The sequence below is a fragment of the Solea senegalensis genome, linkage group LG18 (genome assembly GCF_019176455.1).
Source record: "Solea senegalensis isolate Sse05_10M linkage group LG18, IFAPA_SoseM_1, whole genome shotgun sequence".
Lineage (NCBI taxonomy): Eukaryota > Metazoa > Chordata > Actinopteri > Pleuronectiformes > Soleidae > Solea > Solea senegalensis.
This window is the reverse complement of record NC_058041.1, coordinates 6,841,998-6,864,097: the sequence shown is the minus strand read 5'-3', so window position 1 is coordinate 6,864,097 and position 22,100 is coordinate 6,841,998. Positions and strand designations below refer to the sequence as shown.

General features: G+C 39.7%; 1 protein-coding gene across 4 annotated transcripts in view; it reads left to right on the top strand.

Moving 5' to 3' along the window:
• The first annotated feature begins 455 nt into the window (after positions 1 to 455).
• LOC122759177 (vesicle-fusing ATPase-like) overlaps positions 456 to 22,100 on the top strand; it is a 30,901-nt gene continuing 9,256 nt past the window's right edge. For 2 of the 4 annotated variants that reach the window (XR_006358241.1, XM_044013809.1), the window contains exons 1-21: positions 456 to 561; positions 3,308 to 3,393; positions 3,599 to 3,695; positions 4,401 to 4,440; positions 5,018 to 5,184; positions 5,380 to 5,487; positions 5,642 to 5,717; positions 6,173 to 6,328; positions 8,413 to 8,612; positions 10,225 to 10,390; positions 10,517 to 10,591; positions 11,011 to 11,198; positions 11,964 to 12,059; positions 12,473 to 12,629; positions 12,767 to 12,900; positions 13,042 to 13,108; positions 13,220 to 13,299; positions 14,595 to 14,729; positions 14,953 to 15,066; positions 17,728 to 17,783; positions 17,998 to 18,067. Coding sequence is in view for 3 of the 4 variants with exons in the window: in XM_044013809.1 (XP_043869744.1) it covers positions 547 to 561; positions 3,308 to 3,393; positions 3,599 to 3,695; positions 4,401 to 4,440; positions 5,018 to 5,184; positions 5,380 to 5,487; positions 5,642 to 5,717; positions 6,173 to 6,328; positions 8,413 to 8,612; positions 10,225 to 10,390; positions 10,517 to 10,591; positions 11,011 to 11,198; positions 11,964 to 12,059; positions 12,473 to 12,629; positions 12,767 to 12,900; positions 13,042 to 13,108; positions 13,220 to 13,299; positions 14,595 to 14,729; positions 14,953 to 15,066; positions 17,728 to 17,783; positions 17,998 to 18,028 (2,244 nt within the window). In the remaining variant the exon portion in view is untranslated. Of the gene's footprint in view, positions 562 to 3,307; positions 3,394 to 3,598; positions 3,696 to 4,062; positions 4,070 to 4,400; positions 4,441 to 5,017; positions 5,185 to 5,379; positions 5,488 to 5,641; positions 5,718 to 6,172; positions 6,329 to 8,412; positions 8,613 to 10,224; positions 10,391 to 10,516; positions 10,592 to 11,010; positions 11,199 to 11,963; positions 12,060 to 12,472; positions 12,630 to 12,766; positions 12,901 to 13,041; positions 13,109 to 13,219; positions 13,300 to 14,594; positions 14,730 to 14,952; positions 15,067 to 17,727; positions 17,784 to 17,997; positions 18,068 to 19,350; positions 19,816 to 22,100 lie in introns of those variants that run through there. The other 2 variants (XM_044013808.1, XM_044013810.1) reach the window with 2 other exon arrangements.

The window sequence follows — 22,100 nt, the reverse complement described above, 5'->3', positions numbered from 1 at the left end:
TATGAAGCCATTTAAAAGACATGTGGAACTTTTGTTTAGTGCTGTTTGAAGGGGGAACCGACTATCTGGATTATCCAGTCATTCAAGTGGTTATCTGTAGTTGCAGGGCTATTACATGGTTTACATAACAAATGTATTTTTTTTTCAAACGATTAAAAGATATATGCATCGTCTTCGCCCATCGACCAAATCACCACTTCTTTTCAACGTAGCCTTCAAAATAAGAGCCACTGATTCCGTCAAACACTACTTCCTATAGGTATACATTACTATACTATCCTTAATGTATAGACTTTTTGCCATAACACAAAAAAAAAAAGTTTTAGTGGTCGTTCTTCGAAATAAATGTATACATTTTATGTTAACTTTCGTTGCAGTGGTCATTCCACGACTGTCGTGAAACAGGAAGTAGCCACACTTTCGCACATGCGCAGGACAAACCGGTTTTCCGGTACAGGTCGGGTAGTGACAGCCATCTCTGCTCTGTCAGCAGAGCATTATTGCTGAGGTTTACTTAAACGGGAGCGGAAAAAAGCAGATAACACAATGATGAACTTTCGGGTGAGTTCATTTGAAGTGAATATTTAAACTTGAACACAACTACACTACTATTGGAAGCCACAGAATGTTAACCATAGTGTGTAGTTGGCTTTTTGTAACATGTAAAGTGAGCCAACACAGCACTAGCCTGTGTAGCAGAACTACTTGTCATTCAAAACTTCGTAAGCAGCCGGAAGAAAGAACCTTATGACCAGTCAGACTGTTGCTAACATGTAGTGCTGCTGATTTAGCTTCAGACTAATGTGTCTAACCGCCACAATGTTTTAGCCCCGAGCTGTTATGTCGCTTTATTGTTTTCTTAGTTGTGTAAGAAGCATGTAGGAAGTGTAACCTAATACCACTTAAAAAGAAGACACAAGGGGAGTATTCACGCTCACATTTACACGTAGCTGCAGTGTAAACAAAGCTTTGAGTTTGTTCTCACAAATGAATCATGCAGATGTTCTGCACAAATATGGCCAGTTTACACACACAGTCATTCAAAATAATTAAAGTCGATAAATGTAAACAGTTTTGAGAGTATTAAAAAGTACTTTATAATACTGTTTTAATGGCAGCCCTGCGATAAATGGTCTCCACGATGGCTATGGATGCAGCTAACGATTAGTATTGTCACTAAAATGATAGAAAACCAATCTAAAATGTAAATACAGTAATCTAATGTGAAATATACGGCTACTTTATATAACACAGAGAAAAGCACTTCCGATAATAGGTTTGTTGACATGTTTTGTCTTAGATTTAGAATTAATTCGTTTTTTATATCAATAATTAGGTCAGATGTAGGTGAACAACAATCAGCTCAGTCAAAGCAGAATAAATAACAATTAACAACATATTTTGTTTTTCTTTGTGAAAAGTTTCACTTTGACAACAGCTCTTGGCATCTCGTGGTCTTCCTCATCACATGTAATTGAGGAACAGTTTTTTGCATAACATCAAAATGAGGGTTTCCTTGACTGTATGGTCCTTTGACAACTGAGGCCTTTCTGTACCTTATTTACGCTTATCATTTGAAGAGATTAAATGGGAACAATTTAAGTATTTGGAAAGGCATTTAGAGTTTTTCATCATTATAAATGTAATCAACGCAAGTGGTTTTGTTACATTGTTAACCCTGCTAGGGAACATGTATCAAAATAATGACTCTAGGTCAAACATAATTGCAATGAATCATCCCATTTTTATTCTGTTGTTGTCAAACAACATTTAACCCAAGGAGTTTATGTAAAAATGTGTGCAGTCCAGAGCAGAGGTAGAGTTAAAACAGTCTTCTTCTTTTTGACATCATGTATATGCTTTGATGACAGTTTAGTATTAACACCTGTTGTCAAAATCAATGTTGCTGTAGAACTTTATAGCAGGCAAATCTATTTATCTTTTATTCTATTTATCTGTTTATTGTTGTAATTGGTATCAAAGCACCGTTGCCTTTAAGGTGCATTGTCAAAGCCATGTTTTGTTATATTAACCTTCGTATGTGCCTTGAAAATCTATCTATCATCAGAACCTGTACGAGTTGTCGGTTTTACAACCTAACTAACTAACTCTAGTTTGTAGCTAACTAACAAAATGCTGTCTAACTAACTAACAAACTGACTAATAACTGTCTAACTGACTAACTAATAACTGTCTATCTATCTAACTAACTAACTAACTACTAGCTGTCTAACTACTAACTGACTGCTGTTTAACTGTGTATGTGGAATAAACCTTCAGAAAGACAGTCGAGTTGTACCCGCCGTACTTGTTCTGGTTACCCTTTCCAGAAGGGAGTACTGGGCTGAAAGGATCAGCCAGCAGAAATCTGGACAGTTGTAGTCTAATACAACACTGCTCCATTTATATAGGTGATAATGGATAATCTTCAGTCATTTTTGTTGTTTATAAGATATGTTTTATGTAGAGCTGCAGCTAACGATTATTTTCATAATTGATTAATCTGTTGATTATTTTCACGATTAAATCGATTAATTGTTTGGTCCATAAAATATCAGAAAACCTAAAAAATGTTGATCGGTGTTTGTCAAACCTTAAACAGAGTAGAATAATGTTTTTTTTTAAACAACTACACTGACTGTCTGGAGACGCTTTATCAGTTTAAAGAGATCTCTATGGCAACATATGGTATGTAATGGTGGTTTTGTGCAAATGAGCTATCCGCTGAATGGGGAGTCAAACCTCAGAAGTGCTGACCTGCATAATCTGCCTTTCTCTGTTGCTGTACAACTGTTTGGAGTTCTACTGTAACTTGACTATAAACACTGTGCCCTTTGTAACATGTCAGCAGTGGCATGAGCAGATCTTTTGCTGTGTGTCCAAATGTTCATGACAGTAACTGGTTTGTTTTTGCCTCGATTAATCGATTAAAGGAAATGAGAACCTTTTTTTTAATGTTTCATAGAATTGCTGAATTTATTATTCAGATAACAAATTAGGGTAACACTTTAGATTAGGGAACACATATTCACCATTAACTAGGTGCTTACTAACATGCATATAAGTAGCATATGTCGTAATAGAGGTTGAATAAGGTTATGTAGAATAAGGTGTTAATACGTGCTTAATAATTACTAATAAAGGGCGAGTGTGCTATTTTTGCATGTTAGTGAGCACCTAGTTAATAGTGAATATGTGTTCCCTAATCTAAAGTGTTACCCAAATTAGTTGCACCTCTAATTCAGATACTGTTTATGATTCCTCAGTGACATCACGATTTATATTTTTTTCTTTTTGTACTCTTCAGGTTATGCAAGTGGTGCGATGCCCTACAGATGAGCTTTCATTGACCAACTGCGCTGTCATCAATGAGAAGGAGCCACAGATTGAACAGTGAGTTAATTTCCTCTACGTGTATATTCCAACCATGGCTGGTTGGAATTCACTTCTTTTGTTATCTCACTTCCTGAGAGATAGATCATTACTGTCGGTAACTTAGCAGTCTTTGAGTGTGTTCTCTAGTTTTAACGTTATTGCTTTGAAAAGCTGAAAAGCTATTACATCTTGTACACAATCCATTCTCTTTATGTCCATGCAGACATGTGATTGTACGCAACTCAACCCACAAGTTTCTATTCACCTTGAGGAAGCATCCGAGTGTTACCTCTGGAGCCCTCGCCTTCAGTCTGCCACAGGTAGGGTTCACTGTTTAAAAGGTGGAAACACACACAGTGAAAGCAACACATGTGTGAGACCTATGTGTAAATTAGCACTAACTTGTTTGTCAGTGTGAAACACCCAAACCACATATCAAGTCAAGCAATAATTAAGGAACAAAACACATGTGAATAAAAGGACAATTTTATCACTTTCCTTCTGCAAATATTTTTATCTGAAAATCAAAATGTGACCAATATTCTGACATTAACATCTGAGTTGTGTTGATTCTTTGCATGGGCCGCTTTGTTTGTCTCAATCTGTATGTTATTGCTTTTTTTCCCCTTTTGCCTTGCCTATCTCTGCCTGCTCTCGCTCCGTCTATAAACTTGGCAACTACAACAGCACACAGGTACTACTGTAACCTCCTCACGATGGTCTTCTCTTATGCCAGCACTGAATTTGGCAGCACTGATCAACTCGTGCTCAATGTGGCATCCATGTGTATAAAAATAGTCTTGTGATAGTCATGAATAAATGTGATTTATGTGTTTGAGCGTAAGGAAGTGATGTGAAATAAGACCCAAGTTGCAGAGGGATGTTACACCGATGTCTCCATGAAACACAGTTGTTTATTTTTGAAATGCAGTTGACCTTTGACTGATATCTTTGTAAGTCTTGAACTCTGGTGCCTTTTTTCTGTTGAAATAATTTGAAAGGAGACTCTGTTTATTTCCTTACAGCGAAAATGGGCAGGCCTTTCAATTGGACAAGAGATTGAAGGTAAGCTTCATGTTTGCTGCATGATTATCTTAATGTTTCACATTGCCAATAATGCACATTAAACTAGATTAGGTGTGTTGCTACTTAAACTGAGCCAAGTTTAAAGGTTAGACCTTTAGAGAAGCAGTGTTTGGTTCACTGCTTCTCTGAAGGTTGATTTAATCTAACCTAAGTAACATCAGGTTTTACTTCCATGTATCAGCAGAATATGCAACTTTGAATTCAAAACAATACGAGGGGGACATTTAACATGCCTGAATGAATGGTAGCTTTTTGAGGACGCAAAGCCACAAATGAAATGAATATCAATGCAATGATCTTTAGTCTATTGTTAAACTGAGCCCACTCAGTGCCTGATTTTTCAGTGGCTTTTATCAGAGGCTCACATGTATCTACAGGCTGCACAGATGTCTCACCATTTAGGCAGCAATACAGGCAAAAGCAAGCCATATTCTTCCATATACCTGGAGCCAATACAGTGTGAGTTGGTCAATGTAATTTGTTAATAGTGTAGGTCAGTGAGTGATGCTGTTGTCTGAATGCTACACCTCACATCCTATTTTTTTCCCACCTACAGTAACAAACTACAAGTTTGATAGGACCAAACAGTGTATAAGCACCATGATGCTGGAGATAGACTTCCTCCAGAAGAAAAACGTGGACAGCAATCCATACGACTCTGACAAGATGGCCATGGAATTCGTCCAGCACTTCAACAACCAAGCCTTCAGTGTGGGCCAGCAGGTGCTTATTATATATATCACTCTCTAGCACTGGATAAACCTTTTGATTCATTGTTGTATTTAATCGAATTTAATAGAATAGAATATTTTAACTGTCCAATAAAGTGTTCAAATTTGTTCTAAGGGATTTTTGATTCTACATTTACTTTGTGGAGAAAGTAAATTGTTTGCTGTTCATATTTCCTTTTTTCCCTAGCTGGTGTTTAGTGTCTTTGATAAGCTCTTTGGCTTGGTGGTAAAAGATATTGAGGTCATGGACCCCAGCATCCTGAGGGGAGAAAATGCCCCTGGAAAGAAACCGGAGGTACATGACTAATAATTTGTCTGTGTAGCATGATGTACACACGTTCCCCTTCTCAACTGTGCTGTAATATAAATGAAGTCAATTTGGTTTAATGAACATAATTTATTTGAACCTTGGTAATTATCATGTTTTCTGTGTGTATTTCTTTCCTCAGGCTGGCATTGGTTTGTTGGTGGGAAACAGTCAGGTGATTTTTGAAAAGTCAGAGACCTCATCCATGACCCTTGTTGGTGAGTGTCAGAGCCACCTTTTATTTTAATTCAGTCACTGTTCCCTTTCGCCAAAGCAAATATTAAGTATAGCCACATAAACTGGTATATGCTGTCTGAAGTGCGATGCTCTATAAATCCACAAGGGGGCAACCTTTACACATTTAGCTTTGCTTGCTTTCCCTGGCACATTTTCTTGTCAGCATCAAGTCTCGTGATGCCATGAGGCACCTGCTATGCAGTTTTCCTTTATATCAGTTAAAAAAGTAATATTTTCTATTTCTTCTGGACATTTTAATATAAATATCAATAAAAATGTCTGAATGAATAAAGACTATGAATATGATATGAAAAAGTACTTTTCATGCATACTTTATTGATGTGTTTGAAGTTTTCAAGAAAGCATCTGTATTTTATAGGGAAAAGGACAAAGTTCTGATGATGTATTTATCTTTTTGGTTTTCCCTCCCCCTCAGGTAAAGCCAAGACAAGGGGGTCTCGTCAGTCCATCATCAACCCAGAATGGAATTTTGAGAAGATGGGAATTGGTGGCCTTGACAAAGAGTTCTCTGACATATTCCGAAGAGCTTTTGCCTCTAGAGTCTTCCCTCCTGATATTGTGGAACAGATGGGTGAGTTCTTTGTTTTCTCATATATCTTGCCATCACTTTTTCTCCCACATTTTGTACAATTTAATGATATCATATGATTGTATGTATAATGAGGACATCTTCATGGTCACACTTTTATCCATGGCTGTCTTAAGTCAAATTAAGACAATGATAATATAATGATATAATACATATCTTGAATAATGATATAACATTCTGTGTTATCGTAAATAAAACTCTTATCATAATTGCTCCAACTCCTGGAACAGTGGTCACCAAAAGAAGAACAAAAGATTGTCTCATAAACGTTTTTCATTTTGTATTTTATAATTTAAGTAAGTGACATGAATTGTTTTGCACAAATTTCTCCTCAACATGCTAAATGTAGAAAAAAAGTGTATTGTTCCCTCAGTCGTAACAAATAACAGTTTCCATCAGGGTGAACAGATTAGTATCATCTGCCACAGATGATCACTGTTTTTACTTATTGTTCAGTTTGTGTTTAATCCTCAAATCAACATTATGGCAAACCAAACATTAATAATTCCTCTGAGAATGGTATCAATGCCTGAATCAGCAATGCTTAGAAATCAGTAAGTGACAGGCAAGAGAGTGTTCTTCTGTGGTCCCTCGACTGTGACTAAAAACTCTGGCATCCTCTGACAGTGATCCCTGCACACACTCATTAATAGGTCTTTGACAGCTGTCAGATTACGATGATTCACTCTTCAAAGAGCAGCAGTTCATTCTAATGAAAGCCATCAGCTCATTTTCTCTGTGACTCAATCGCAAAAACCTCCCTTCTCATACGCATGTGCTCACAATCACATCAGCCCTAATCCTTTGCTCCTAGATTTAGAAGTCTTGTGAAAACCTGTTGAAACAACATTTGTGCTTGGCAAATGCACACTTAACATTAATTTGGCACACAGAGACACACCGTGCCCATAGTGCTCAGGGCCTGTGGCAGTGTCCACACCAGCAGTGTGTGAGCTGACATTTAACGGGGTGGTTGTGTGCAAGAGCTGGCCTTTTGCTGTGGCCAGCTGGTGGCTGTAATGAGATGGTATGCCTCGATAGAGCATCCAGCTAAAGGTAAAGCTGTAATTGGCAGGCACAGTGTGCGGGGAGCAGGGAGCGCAGGTGCTGAGTGACGGAGAGAGGTGGTGTGCATGTGTAGTTCACGTATTTTGTGTGTGTGTGTGTTCAACCAAAAGTTTGAAAGTTTCACCTTGTCTCCCCTTTGCTCCCAGAGAGGTGAAGCAGACAGACAGAAACTTCAGTGCTTTCACTCCCAAACCCCAACACAAACACATCACAAGCCTTTCCCTTCTTTTCACTACCCCCCCACCTGTCATCCTGACTGCTTTTCCTTCAGCAGGCCCAAATGGCAGCTCAGATGGTTATCTGGGGCCTCTCATTTAGTCTGGGCTAAATGTCATTAGGCAGGTGCAAAAGGCCATTAAAAGACCCGCACTGTAAACTTGGTTGAGTGGAGAGCGCTCGGTTCACACACTTGATCTTTATGAAGAAGGAATTAAACTAAGGAAATCAGAATTGCTATGATGGGAACTGTTATAGGCCTGTCATCATTCATTCTCCTGACATCGGCATGTGGACAGCTTAACTAACTGACTGTTGCTTTGGTCCACTGCTGCAACATTTTCCCCAACTGCATTATATTCATGATCATAACACTGTAAAACTGTTAATTGTGATCTCTTCAGCAAACAATAATACACTTAAAACATCAACCTTGTCATGTCACATTTTTATTAGCTTGATTTACATTTACATGGATTGGGATTTACCAGTAATTATTATCACCTCGTCATACATTTTCAAAATAAGAGCATAATAACAAGTCAAAGCTATCCAACAAGTCCTTGAAGAAATATTATGGCAAAGGGAAAAAAAGATGTCAGATAATCATTTTTGGACAAAGAATTATCCTTATGTGATATGAAATGCATTTACCTTTAAAGTTCAACTTTCTTTCCTTCATGTGTCACCACATTAACCCCTGTAAAAGGAAGGTTTAAAAAAACAGCATTTGCTTGGTTTAACAGCAGTTCCTCTCTCCCTGGTTGTGTGTCTGTCTCCAGGCTGTAAGCATGTGAAGGGAATCCTGCTGTACGGACCCCCAGGTTGCGGTAAAACCCTGATGGCACGACAGATTGGCAAGATGCTCAAGGCCCGGGAGCCAAAGATTGTCAACGGCCCCGAGATTCTCAACAAATACGTCGGGGAATCTGAAGCTAATATCAGGAAGCTTTTTGCAGACGCTGAGGACGAACAGAAGAGGGTGAGGACAAGACTCATTATCGTATATACTTGCATGTGACAACAAAAGGCTCCAGCTGCTTGTGGCTGTTGTTTAAAGCACGGCTAAAATATCTAAATCCACATTAAAAATGAAAGTCTTACACACAGCGCTGTTGTTGACATAAGAGATTGTGTTATTAGAGCTTCCAGTATTTTCCCTTTTGTGCTACAACTTGGCTCAACTTATTATCTACACATGAGATCAAAACCAATATCAAGTCTGTACTTGGTGAGCAGTGTTCTGCTATTGTCCCAAAGAAATACAGACAAGCATTTTCTCTATTTCAAAAAAAAAAAAAATCTAATTTCTCCAGGAGTGGAGAGATCTGCCCTTTAACTAGACATAGTTGTAATGGCTATACAACTAGTTCATAAACCCAGCAGTGATGGTTGGTTTGGATGGTGAGACACTAACGTCGAGCCTCACTCTTCACCACCTAATGAGGGGCTGGTTTGTCTTTGACCTCCTATTAGACCTCCCTACACACAAACGCACACACACACAGACACATACTCACTCAGACTCTATCCATTGTGTAATAAGGATAGCTCCACACCTGCCTTAAATGCTACGTCTCAGGCTGACAGGACTGTAGATGGAAGATAACCCCCCAGCCTGCAGCTCTCTTACTTTCCATCTGTCTCTCCGGTGAGGGTCACCCGGCAAAGATTTGGTATGAAACAAAAGCATCAGCAGTGTTTTTCAGACACCACACAATAGGTGGGAACAGTGTTTTGATTTCATGTGTCAAATTTAATTTCTTTCTATTTGTGTGAGAGGATGGATACACAAACCGTTCCCATTTGGACTGAATGGCACCCAACAGGTTGAGCCACGTTTGAACAAAAATCCCAAAATGATTGTCGGGCTCGGGTTGGGTTTCGGTCACATCAAATGACACACACAGGCCATTGAAGCCGTCCGTTGTTGAGACTCTCCTTTTCCTCTGCAACAACTCAAAACAACAAATCATGATGGTTGGATTTGTGTGAGTAGTTATCAGAGGTTACATTTCAACAGGAGCTAATAAAGAAGAAGTGGTTGTTGTTTATAGCGAGTCTGAAATTTTATTACGCTCATAAGTCGTGTTCGGACAGAAAACTGTGGCCTGAGCTCCGCTCTATTGTGTATGATGCCAGTAGATAAAAGGAGTTATTTTGTTGCAAATTAATAATTAAATAAAAATGATTTATTAACCTCACAATGCCATGAGGAATGATTAAGAAGGTGTCAGAATACTGCACCTAATCATTTCTCAGATCTTCTAAAAAGTAATTTCAGAGTGCAATCAATGATTAGGTTTGGGGAATAATTTTGAATTTTTTCAGTCAGTGTGACCCCATACAATACCAATTATGAGACTCAATGTCATCGAGCAATGAAGTGATCCGTGAGCCACTCAGTGAAACACTGAAAGAACATACAGTATATCATGGATGTGAAATCAGAACAATAGAGATATGTGCTTTCAATTTGAGAAACATGTGAACCTACAGTCAGTTGTCAATAAATTGGTATTATGTATGTATATAAATGATGTATAGTACATACATTAATCATCTTTCTCCTCCTCCTCCTCTCTGCTGAACAGCTTGGTGCCAACAGCGGCCTTCACATCATCATCTTTGATGAGATTGACGCGATCTGTAAGCAGCGTGGCAGCATGGCAGGCAGCACAGGAGTCCATGACACTGTCGTCAACCAGTTGCTGTCTAAAATTGATGGAGTGGAGCAGCTCAACAACATCCTGGTCATAGGTGCTCAAACTGCACACTCACAAAGACACAATGATGTCATGCCGCAGCATCTGCTTCTTGTCTCATTCATTCTTTTCCTCTGCTTTCCCTGCTTTTTTACCATGTGTCCATCTGTCACTGCCTCAGGTATGACCAACAGGCCAGACCTGATCGATGAGGCCTTGTTGAGACCAGGAAGACTGGAGGTTAAGATGGAGATTGGTAAATTTTAACCCCACTCATAATTTTAATTTGCAATGGCTAGTATTAGTGGACAGGAAATGGAATTAAATGTAATGATACTAAATGCTGAACGTTTTCCTTAAATTGTGGATGTTTTTTAAGATAAGTAGACAAGAAGGGAGGGACTGATACATTTATACCAATCAAATTGAAATTACTTTTGCTACAGCAATAGTTTGATTTACTGAAAAGGTGTTGTAGAAACTTTAGAAATACCTAGTCAAATAAATGCATTACATTCAGTACAAGAAGAGCTGTACAGAAAAATTCTACTTAATTTGTCAACAAAACCTCCCTCAAGGACGATATATTTCTGTTGTAAAAATCTGAATATTTATTATTATTTATATTATAAATTATTACATTACATCATTGATTTATTTATTTTTACTTGTCAGGGTTACCGGATGAGAAGGGTCGCATTCAGATCCTCAACATCCACACAGCAAAAATGCGTCAGCACGACCTGCTGACCGGTGATGTAGACATCAAGGAGCTGGCTGTGGAGACTAAGAACTACAGTGGTGCTGAACTGGAGGGTCTGGTCAGAGCTGCACAGTCCACTGCCATGAACAGACACATAAAGGTCAGAAGACGTTAAAGAAATTCTGTGTGTCTGTGTTTTATTTATAGTTAAAGCTAAAGTGCGCAACTTTTAATGATTATATGATGATATTGATGTTGGTCTTGAACAGAAACGATAAAAAAAAAAAAAAAACCTTTGAACAACACGTTTTTACCTACCTGTGCACTTGTTTTTACGTGTTAAGTGTTGTCCGAAGTTGTTTTAAGTGTATGCCACACACACGATGTGCATGGAATATAACTGTGTATAGTGCCAGTTCACTGTAGCCTCCCAGGTGAGAAACTCTTAAGGAAGAAAACCCTGTGTGCATGTGAGTGCACACATGACTCAAGTGTTTTATCAGGTGCATAGACTTAAATGCACAAAACTCTGCGGGACACATGGATAGGGTGAAGTTCTCATCTGTTTTGTGCTCTGTCCCAACACGCACACACACACACACACACACAGCAGCCAATATTGTAGGGTGATGATAAATAACAGACAAGGGCCTTACACATGTCTGGTGGCTGTGACGTTTTTCTTCACTCCTCTGAGCACTTATTCTCCCCTGTCTCCTCTCTCTGCTCTGTGTGACCTTTCTGCTCTGAGGGAGCACATTGTCTCCTGACACATTGTGCAATCTAAATGCGCAATAGTTCATGTAATGGGTTTCTCTCGTTGGGGCATCGAGTTCATCCAGTACCGAAAAGAAACTCATTATGTTATTCTCTTTGTTGTGCAATGTGTTGTGCGTGTTTTTATATTTATATGTGTTTGTTGTAGGCCAGCAACACTGTAGAGGTAAACATTGAGACGGCAGAGAAGCTACAGGTCAGCCGACTTGACTTCATGGCCTCGCTGAATAACGACATCAAACCTGTAAGTTTGCTTTTTCCAGTTCTCGTTTTCCTTTCCTGTGTCAAATAGATTTTGCACTCAAAAATGTCACTTAAAATAATGTTTATAAGTCTCTATCCCCACTTTCATCCTCTTTTACCTGCAACCGGTTGTGACGTGACTGAACTTCCATTTTGAAACATCATTTTGAGTTCTTTAACCAGCACTTAATGAACAATACCAGCTGTCAATCACTATTTCCCTTTAAATGGGAAGGTAATTTACAAATTTGACATCATTTTCTATTGAAGTGATTGAGACCATCAACTTCTCAGGAAAAGCTTTCATGACAATTAAAATAAAGTGTGAAGTTTTCGAAAGATGTCCATTCACAGATTCAGTAAATAAAGAGCACGATAGACTGTTACACTACAGCATATATTTCTTTTCTCCAGGCGTTTGGTACTAACCAAGAGGACTATGCCAGCTACATCATGAATGGTATCATTCGCTGGGGTGACCCGGTGTCGGCAGTGCTGGAGGATGGGGAGCTGCTGGTTCAACAAACAAAAAATAGCGACCGGACACCGCTCGTCTCTGTTCTTCTGGAAGGTACAACACGAACATCAATTTACACACTAACACAAGGCCAAACATATAGCTATAAAAAGTCGTAGCCAGTAGTAGTGAAGGACCAAATAATTTGCAGTGTTGTGAACAAACACTTTTTGATTGCTCACCTCCCTCAGGTCCACCTAACAGTGGTAAAACAGCATTGGCAGCTAAGATTTCAGAAGACTCCCAGTTCCCATTTATCAAGATCTGTTCCCCCGACAAAATGATCGGGCACTCAGAGATCGCTAAATGCCAAGCCATCAAAAAGGTAACACTCTCCTCATCACTTGACAATTTTTAAATAGTAGTATTATTGTCAAAAGAAAGACTACAAACCTGATAAGAGAAAAAAGAAATGCATGCAACAGTCTCTCTTTGATTCACACCAAACTCTGTTTTTTTGTGATAGATATTTGAAGATGCCTATAAATCCCAGTTGAGCTGTGTGGTTGTGGATGACATTGAACGCTTGTTGGGTAAGACTCTGATTGTCACTGATTTAAATTCATTTTATATCTGAAGAATTTTATGTATTTTTTTATCCAGATGAAAAATAATGAATTTACTTGATAAAAATCTGTCATCAGACTATGTTCCAGTCGGCCCTCGTTTCTCCAACCTGGTGTTACAAGCTTTGCTGGTGTTGCTGAAGAAACCTCCTCCAAAGGTAACAAAGCCTTTGTTTTGGTATTAATTTGTAACAAACTCACTGTGGTGTTGCTAGTCTTGAAGTAGCAGAAAGAGGGCAGCAGATCTTATGGATGCCAGTACAAAGTTTACTGAGGAATTGTTGGAGGTCTTTGGCTGCGACTGGCATGTGTGAGTGTACGGTTATTAGCCAGTGTTTTGGTCCAGGCCTGTTGTGCTCACAGTGAATGGTGGTGGTAGAGACCCATTTCTCATAGTTTCTTTGGTTGTAGCTTGTGTGTGTCTGTTGTTGATGGGTGTGTGAATGAGAGTATAGCCCACTATATGGCTGCATGTGCATGAGAAGTGGCGCGGGGCCTGGTGTTGAATGCCTGGCTGCAGTGCTCCTCTGGGGTTGTAAAGCGCTGGGCTCAGCGGGGAGCCTGGGGCCAGGGGAGGCCAGGGGGACACGGAGGAGAATGAGCTCTGTGAGAGAGCCAGGACCTGGCAGCACCACCGCCTGTGTGGCACCTCATCTGCATGCAGCATCACAACCCCCATCGCCATGGGGGGGCAACCAGCAGCCATAATCCCCCTGTCTACTCGCCACTCCTCTGCCTCTCCGCCTCCGTCGTCTTCTCCTGGTCCAGCTCATCAGCTTAGTGGAGCTACAGTTCTTTCGTCTCTGTTCATATTTGCCTTCTCTTCTGTTGTTTTCTATTGCGTTTGCCTTGTTTCACCCTCTTCCCCTCTCTCCAGTTCCCTTCTTTTATCTATGATCTGTTCTCTGTGATTTAAATGCAGAGAATCTGTAACTGAGTATGCCCAAAAGTTTCCATCCATTACACATTAGGTAGACAATGATTGTAGTGGTATCAATTAAGTCTAAGGCAGGACACAAAGAAAGAACACATAACTTTTCAGGATGGTAATTGCTATCATTCTTCCTTGAAAACTATGCATCATCGTCTTATTATCAGTAATGCGGCAACATTTAATCACAGCGATATCATTACATCTATTCCCAGCTTGTTGTAAGTCTTGAGGTTTGTGTTTTCTCAAACAGTTGCACATCAGCCATGTTCATTGTTCTATAATTGTCTATAATCAAGTGGTTAACGCAGTAAAATGCTCATCCAATAATCATACTAATCATACAATAAATTGCGTTCTTCATTATGATTGAGAGAGACAGTAGTCTTTGTTTGCTTTGTAATCAGAGGTTGCTTTGGTTTGGGTCAGTGTTTCACCACACAAACAGTGTTGTTGGTGTCTTTGGTGTTACTTTAGGTGATGACACACTGAATGAATAAATCACGTCTGCCTCTCTTTCAGGGTCGTAAGCTGCTGATCATTGGCACCACGAGTCGAAAAGATGTCCTCCAGGAAATGGAGATGTTGGATGCTTTCAGCACCACGATCCACATCCCCAACATCTCGAGGGGAGAACAGTTGGTTGAGGCTTTGGAGGTAATCAACGTAACTGTATGCAGTTCGTGCACGCAGACTATTCCAAAGTAGACTTTATTCATCTTAGTAGAGCTTTTTCACATGGAATGCAACAAAGATTTTTTTTAAAGTCCATATGCAGATTGGTACATGTGTTAATTAACTCAGGAAAGCAAATTAATTCACAAATGTGCTGCTGTAGTCCCATCCTGAGTCTCTCTCTCTATTTGTCCTGTCCCCACAGCTGCTGGGCAGTTTCCAGGAGAAGGAGCGGGCCATGATCGCAAAGGCAGTCATGAACAAAAGCCTGTGGATTGGGATTAAAAAATTGCTAATGCTGATTGAGATGGCTGCGCAGGTGAGAAAGAGACACTTCCTTTACCCCATTTACATTTTGTTAACCTGTTAGAACAGTAGCCACTGAGTTCCACATTACATTACATGTCATTTAGCAGACGCTTTAATCCAAAGCGATTTACAATGGAATTGAGTACAATCAGCCAGGGGCGGAGCGACCATTGCAACCATGATATCTTTCGCAAACAGGCTACCGGTCTTAACCACTGAGCCACAAAAAGTTTGTTTGGCTTCCAACAGACTGAGCTTTGTTAATTTGGTAATCCCCTGACTTTCATTCTAGGAATTTGGTGCAGGCATAATTGTCCCCATCCTTTCCCTAAAATGAAATCTCTTGGTTTTTAAGGCTTTGGTTTATGACCAAAGACTGATAAAACAGATTATATACCTCTGTGCTTTGTGCCAATAATTATATCTTAGTGGGCTTATATGCTAATTAAGATGGTGAATGTGCTATATATCTGTTACACATTGTCCTTGCAACAGATTTCATGATAAATCTAATGAAGATACAAGTGATGATAGAAAGGTCAAGTCACCTTAGTTGTAAGTAAACTGGGAGGAGTCCGGCTGACTCATCCCTTCACATTTTCTTGAAACGCACATTCCAAATTGGTCGAGCCTCTGTGTTATTGTTTTTCTAATGGCGAGCTCTGACCAGACTGTCCCTCCTCTTTCTCTACATCTGACCATCAATCTCAGCAGCCAACACACTCTGTCTCTCAGGCACACAAAAAAAACCTGTCGTATATCAACTGTAATGAAAAACCATGTGGCCTTGCCGATGATTTGTTGAGCCGCCAAGATCCAGTACATTTCCCGTTTGCGAACCATTCTCCAAAAACGGTTGCAATCCAACACATTCATAGTTAAGGAAACCATGTTCTTCTGGACTTTCCAAGTCACATTATAATGTTCTGACTTTCAGGGAAGGAACTCATAAGAGCGGTCATATGCACTTCATGGTTTTGGTTTACCTACGTGTTAGATCAGTCATTCTAATGGGCCAACAGATGTGACAGGCTACAAGAAAAACTCATCTATCTATAGAAATGAAAGTGAAAACATCCACTATCAACTCACGGCACATTCTTGGCTTCTTCTCAATATGCCAGATCGGGAGGCTATGTATAGAAATCACATTTTTGTGGGTTGGCTGAGATAGATAAAGTATGGTTTTGTGCATTTTTAAAAAATGAAATCTGTTTAGTGTGTCACTTCAGTTTTTGTGGTAACACATTTAAATGATTAAATTAATAAAGAGATGATTACACTGTTAGGAATTGTTGTAAGTCGTAAGGATGACCGAACTGTCACAGACTTGTGTCATAAGGACTCTCTCCCCTCCTGTCTGCTTTTTGTACATCATTTAATTTAATTATATCACAAAATTATTCATACGCCTGAATGAGAGGTCGGGCCCACCTTATTTTAACTGTCAGGACATTGAAGAGCCATAATTTCACATAGCAAAGTTCAGATTGTGGTCACCATCAAGCAAAACACGCAAATTTGACTGAAGTATTAGCCCTTTATATTAAAGCAGGTCAGTTGCGATAGTATTTCTTCTGTGTTGTTCATCTCTCTTTTCCTTGCGCAGTTGAGACGGTTTGTTATTGTTTAAAAGTTCAAATATGTGTCAGAATTCACCAGAGTTGAGTTTGAACTCGAGCCCTAACCGAATTTGTTTAGGCCTCTTGAGCAAATCCACGGATCACAGTGATTCCACTGAAATGAACCCAGGTACAAAATGCAAGGGTTGTAAATGTGACCAGACGTTTAGTTTTTGAACGTCCTCTGCGACTTTGTAAATTTACAAACCACCGTACTGTGGTTTGGCGTTTATTAAGATGTCAAAAGCATAAATCCTTGTTCTTCCAAACTGGACATCCCAAATTGTATTTCATTGCCTTGCCGCTGCCGGTATATAAAACAACATGCTCCGGCACTGTTTTTTCCAGAGTGAACACGGCCGGAAAGTCAGGATATGTCGGGTTTTTCGTTTCCCTCAAATCCCCCCAACTTCATGGAAGTGTAAAAACTGATCCAAACATCCTTTCATTCACTGCAGCTTGTTTTTCTTTTCTGTCCATCTCAGAAGTCAGCTCCACTGGCTTCCAGGTGTTTGGTTACTGGACTAAGCAGGTAGCAGTAGTAACTGACCTGAATCTCATTGGTTGGCTGGTGTTCATTTCTCCCCTTGACTGTCTGTGGTATGTTGATAATGTGCGCAGCGCGTTTGCTGAGGCTGGATGCTTTGTAATTGCTGAGGTATGCACAAATGCAGCCATGTTCTACACCCTGTAGCCACCCCCCCCACACGCCACAATCCCGCACTCCATCTCGAGCCCGCAGAAGTATGAACCCGGGTTTGCCGAGTCATGCTACAAACAGCCGCACATGCAGACTCGTCGTTAGTCTTTGGCTCTCTCTTTATCGTCTCTCCTCTCATTCCAGTGTTACTGACTGCTCTCATGTCTTTATTCTAGTAGCTGCAGGCGACTCCACACACACTGTAAGTGTGTTCAAACTGCAGCACAAAGACCTGACACTTTTTTTTGTTTAAAAAGTGCTCTAATGTTAAAGTTAACCAATGCTTGTTCCCAAAAACCTTTTTTTCTCGTGCGCGCGTTCGCACTAACAAATGACGTCTTTTTTCTAGATGGATCGTGACCACAGAGTGAGCAAGTTCCTGAGTCTGTTGAGAGATGAAGGAGCGTAAGTATTTTTTATTTTTTCAAACTCGAGCGAAACGGGTCCACTGGTGACACTGAACACTCACGTTACAGTATGTACACATCTGTCACTTTAGGAGCAAAGAAAGAATGAAAAACCTAGTAAAACCCACCCAATGTTTACATTAGGTCATCGTAGCAAGTGTGATTAATAATAGACATTTTGTGTTTTGTGTTTTTTTTTTTCCTCCCCACAGACTGGGTTCTGATAAGTTTGTGGCGATATAGACTTGGAGGAGCCACAGTGAAAAGAGGCATCCTTCAGTGGTAAGACCTGCACCAGGCGGTGTGTTACATTTCCACCATTTTCCAGTTGGCAATATGGGGCTGTGTGTTGATATCTGTTAACTGTTAAGTCTGGTCTCACTATGTGTCCACTCAAAGCAAAATGTCTGCCAAAAAGTTTATGTTTATCATGTTGTGTCAGAGAGAAGTGTTTCCTAGAATCTGTTTTTAAAAAAAGACTCATAAATAGTATTGTATCCCAAACAGAGATTCAGACTTGAGCACAATCTGCAGTCAAACTTAAAGGTCTAGTGTGGAGGCTTTATTGGCAGTAACTGAATACACATTAGGAAGCTTTAAAATGATAATAAAAAGTAGTCTAAGAATAAAGAAGTGTTTTGACAAACTAGCCAGAGCAGGTGTCACATGTTAAAGAAGTTGGAAATGAAGAAGAATGACATCCTTTCTGGTTTGTGCAGGCCACCGTACTTCCATTATCCACTCTCATCATTGGTGTCTCTATTTCTCACACACCGGACCTTTAAGTGCGGAGGTTCTTGCACCTTCTACAGCTTTGAGCTCATTGTTGTGTTGTAGCTCAATATTCATTTGCGGCAAAATCAACAGAATAACAAACACCGTTGTATTCAGAGCAGTGTTTTGTTTTTGCAGAGCAAGTAAATGTGCAGTGTTACCTTATTTTGCAGCTGCACCTGCTGGAGCATGCATCACTTGCAAAGACCGTAATCCCCCCCCTCCCTGTGTCAAACCCGGCAATAATCTCACACGTAAATATGACGAGTCGGTCCGTATTTACACAGAATGAAAACTAGAATGGTTCTTTGTCTTTCCTTTGGTGTGTGTGTGGGTTTTTTTCAGTACCTTTGCCATGTCACTAATCCATTCTTCACAGTGTCTTAAGACAAACTAATGGAACATTTTTGCAAGCTTTTGTTATTCATTGTGAGAATAACACCGCCGATCTTTGAATTTTTATAGAACACTCCTCCTGCTGTATGTTGGAGGTGCAAGAATGTTCACAGTGACTTGAGCATTATGATCTCAGGACCTTTATTATGGTGCTATTGTAGAAAACTGATTTAAAATAGATAAGTAACTCCTTATTTTCCCCATTCTCTGACTTGTTGTTGCTGTAAGCTCTGCTCTAAAACGTTGCATTATCTCACTGTGTCTGATCTCAGTCTCAGTGATTTATGGTATAGCTGTGCCTAAAAATAGGTCAGCGAGACAGGTGCTCTCTTGTGGCAGCATGTCTCCTTCGCCTGTCTGTCTCTTCTCACTTTTATTTGTCTCTCTTCACTCAGTTGCTGAGGAACTGTATGAAGGAGGAAGCGAGCGAGAGATGGATAGATTCCATCTCTCTCTTTGCGTTTCCACCCCCGAAGCTGTATGTGTACCTGTAACAACCCAGGCTGCCTCCTCCTCCTCCTCTTCAGCGACGTGTGAACATGTAAATTAAGAGAATTAAGTTGGTTTTCTGTATATACAGCATTACGCTTCTGTTGGACTCGGCTGTGATTTTATACTTTAAAAAAAAAAAAGAGTGAAGGAAAAAAGATGAATTCCATTGGGAAGTAGACGTGCATGCAAAAAACACTAATGATGATGATGATACTGTTCACTGTTTATATCGGCCTCGTATTTTTGCGTGCACACATTTGTTATCTAATCATTCCAGGTCATGGTGGCTGCTCAATTCTGAGATCTCACATTTGTATGCGTTTATGCCTTTTTATTTTATGAATAAATTAAGTACTACTATCATGAAACTCCTTAGTATCTGAATTTATTTTGCATTCCAAGGGGAAGGTACCTCAGGTGTCACCAGTGGGTACGTGAGCTACGTGGATATGAAACAAATGGGCGATGATGATGCTTCGATATCAGTGATTCTTGCATGATTTATGTTGGGGGTGGGAATCGGTGTCGGATAAAAAAAAAAAGTAGAATGCTATATATCGCATGCTTCACTATGCACAGGCTGTGAAAAATCAGCAGAGCCATTTTAGCTGAGTTGTATTTGGGTCTGTTTATTTCTTCTTTTTGGGAGAACAGTATTTGTTACACAGTTGGAGATGTATGTCTGTATAATGACTCAGCACAAATGTGTGTTGTTAACCGCTTCATAGTTCATAAATGGTCTAAAATGACTGTATTGGAATAATATCAGTATCGGTAGATACTCCAGTTTTTGATATTGGTATCAGACACAAAACAGTGTTCGTCCCGTCCCTATTTTATATGCTACAAGTGAAAGTTGTGTTTCTCATAAATATCTGTAACCACTTGTGTCCCTTTGAGAACTGTGAAATAATTGTGTGATACAACTAGTGCGATGTTTTAAAATGGAGGTATGCAAACTACTTCTTCACTAATATTCAGTGTTTATGTTAAATTGCATGGCAGCCATGAAATTATATTTTTCTGTCACAGATTCCATGAACGGACTAACCCTGCCTTTTGCCTATGTCGGCTGAGACTGGCGCCAACACCCCACGACCCTCAAGTGCAGGATAAAGCGGTAGAAAATGAGTAATGTCTATTATAGCTTTTAACAAATGCTACTCAACAGGAGCAAATGTGCCATTATTTTGAGAAAAGGCTGAATTTATAAAAGTCACTTAAGGGTGATTTTATGGGATTCAGTTATAAAGGCTGGCCTCCATTGTGTGTGTGTATTTGTTATCTATTTAGGATTTTCATTCTCGCATAAACACTGACCTTTGTCAGGACCAGTAGTTTTCATTGAGACCAAAACCTGGTCCTTATGAGGCAGGATTTCATTTGTGGTGAAGGAACTAGTTACGTTTTGGGCTAAGGGTTAAACAATAATTGGTTATTATTAAGGTTAGGGACATTGCTTTGTGTGGGTTCGTCGGTGCAGCTTCCAAGAAGAATAACCGCACAAACCTGTGTGAGTGTGTGTGTGTTTTATTAGAATAACATGTATGTACAAAAGGAACAAGTTGGTATCATAGTTGGTTTCTGTCTTTCCATTTTATATATATGGGTGTGTAGAAAAAGCACAAGACAGCAGTTCTGTTCTTCAAATATATAATCTTAGCTCAGTCATACAGATATATACATTGTATAATAAATAATATTTATAAAAACATAACATTTACGATTATAAAATAAAAAGGAAATGATTCACTTTAAAACATTTGTACAAAACTTTGGATATAGCGGGGGGGGGACAGGGGACAGGGGACGGTGGGGGAACTGAACACAGAAAAGTAGGCCCAGGCAGGGAAGACTGTGTGGAAGAGGATGAAAAATGCTATGCTATATCAGCCTACAGAGGACAGCCTATACACACTACTGTGTAACTTGTAGTCTTGCTGTTGAGTATAATTTATAGGAAGTAGGCGGGGACTGTCAGATCCATCATCCATCCGTCCACTTCTGTGTCACTAGCAGCCGTCATGTGCTCACACACACACACATATTCACATCTTGCACAACTCAGCGTTTAAATGTTTTTCAGGATCAGGGATCAGGAGTCGACGATCACCCCTCCCCCAAAAAAATCACAACTATTTTCCTGAAGCATTTTAGCAAATAAACCCTTGTTAAAAATGATCCGGCGGGCAACACTGGGCTGACATCTGTGCCTCTTAAAGGATCATTCTGAGGAAATGACATCGTGTGCTGTTCTTCCAGGATCTCCACAGCAGTGAGCCAGGGTTGTTTTGGGGGTGCACTGACAAGAACACAAGTTCATAAATCAGGCTGCTGGAAAACCCTCACATGTCTGACTGAGGGAAAATATGGAGAGAATGAAGGAAGGAAGGAAGGATGTGGAAGCCAATCTGAATCTGGTCTGCATTCTGGTTTCCACATGTCATCACATGTCCCCCTTACTTGTTTTTTAGTACAGTGATTTAAAAAAAAAAAGAAAAAAAGAAAGAGAAAAGGTATTTTGCTCACTTTACACTTTTAACCAAAGTATTAATGTGAAGTGTGCCGAGGCTTGACTCATGTCCAATGCATAAATCCACAAATGAAACGACCATGGATGATCTTCTTCTTCTCGTGTGTTTACTGGTCGACT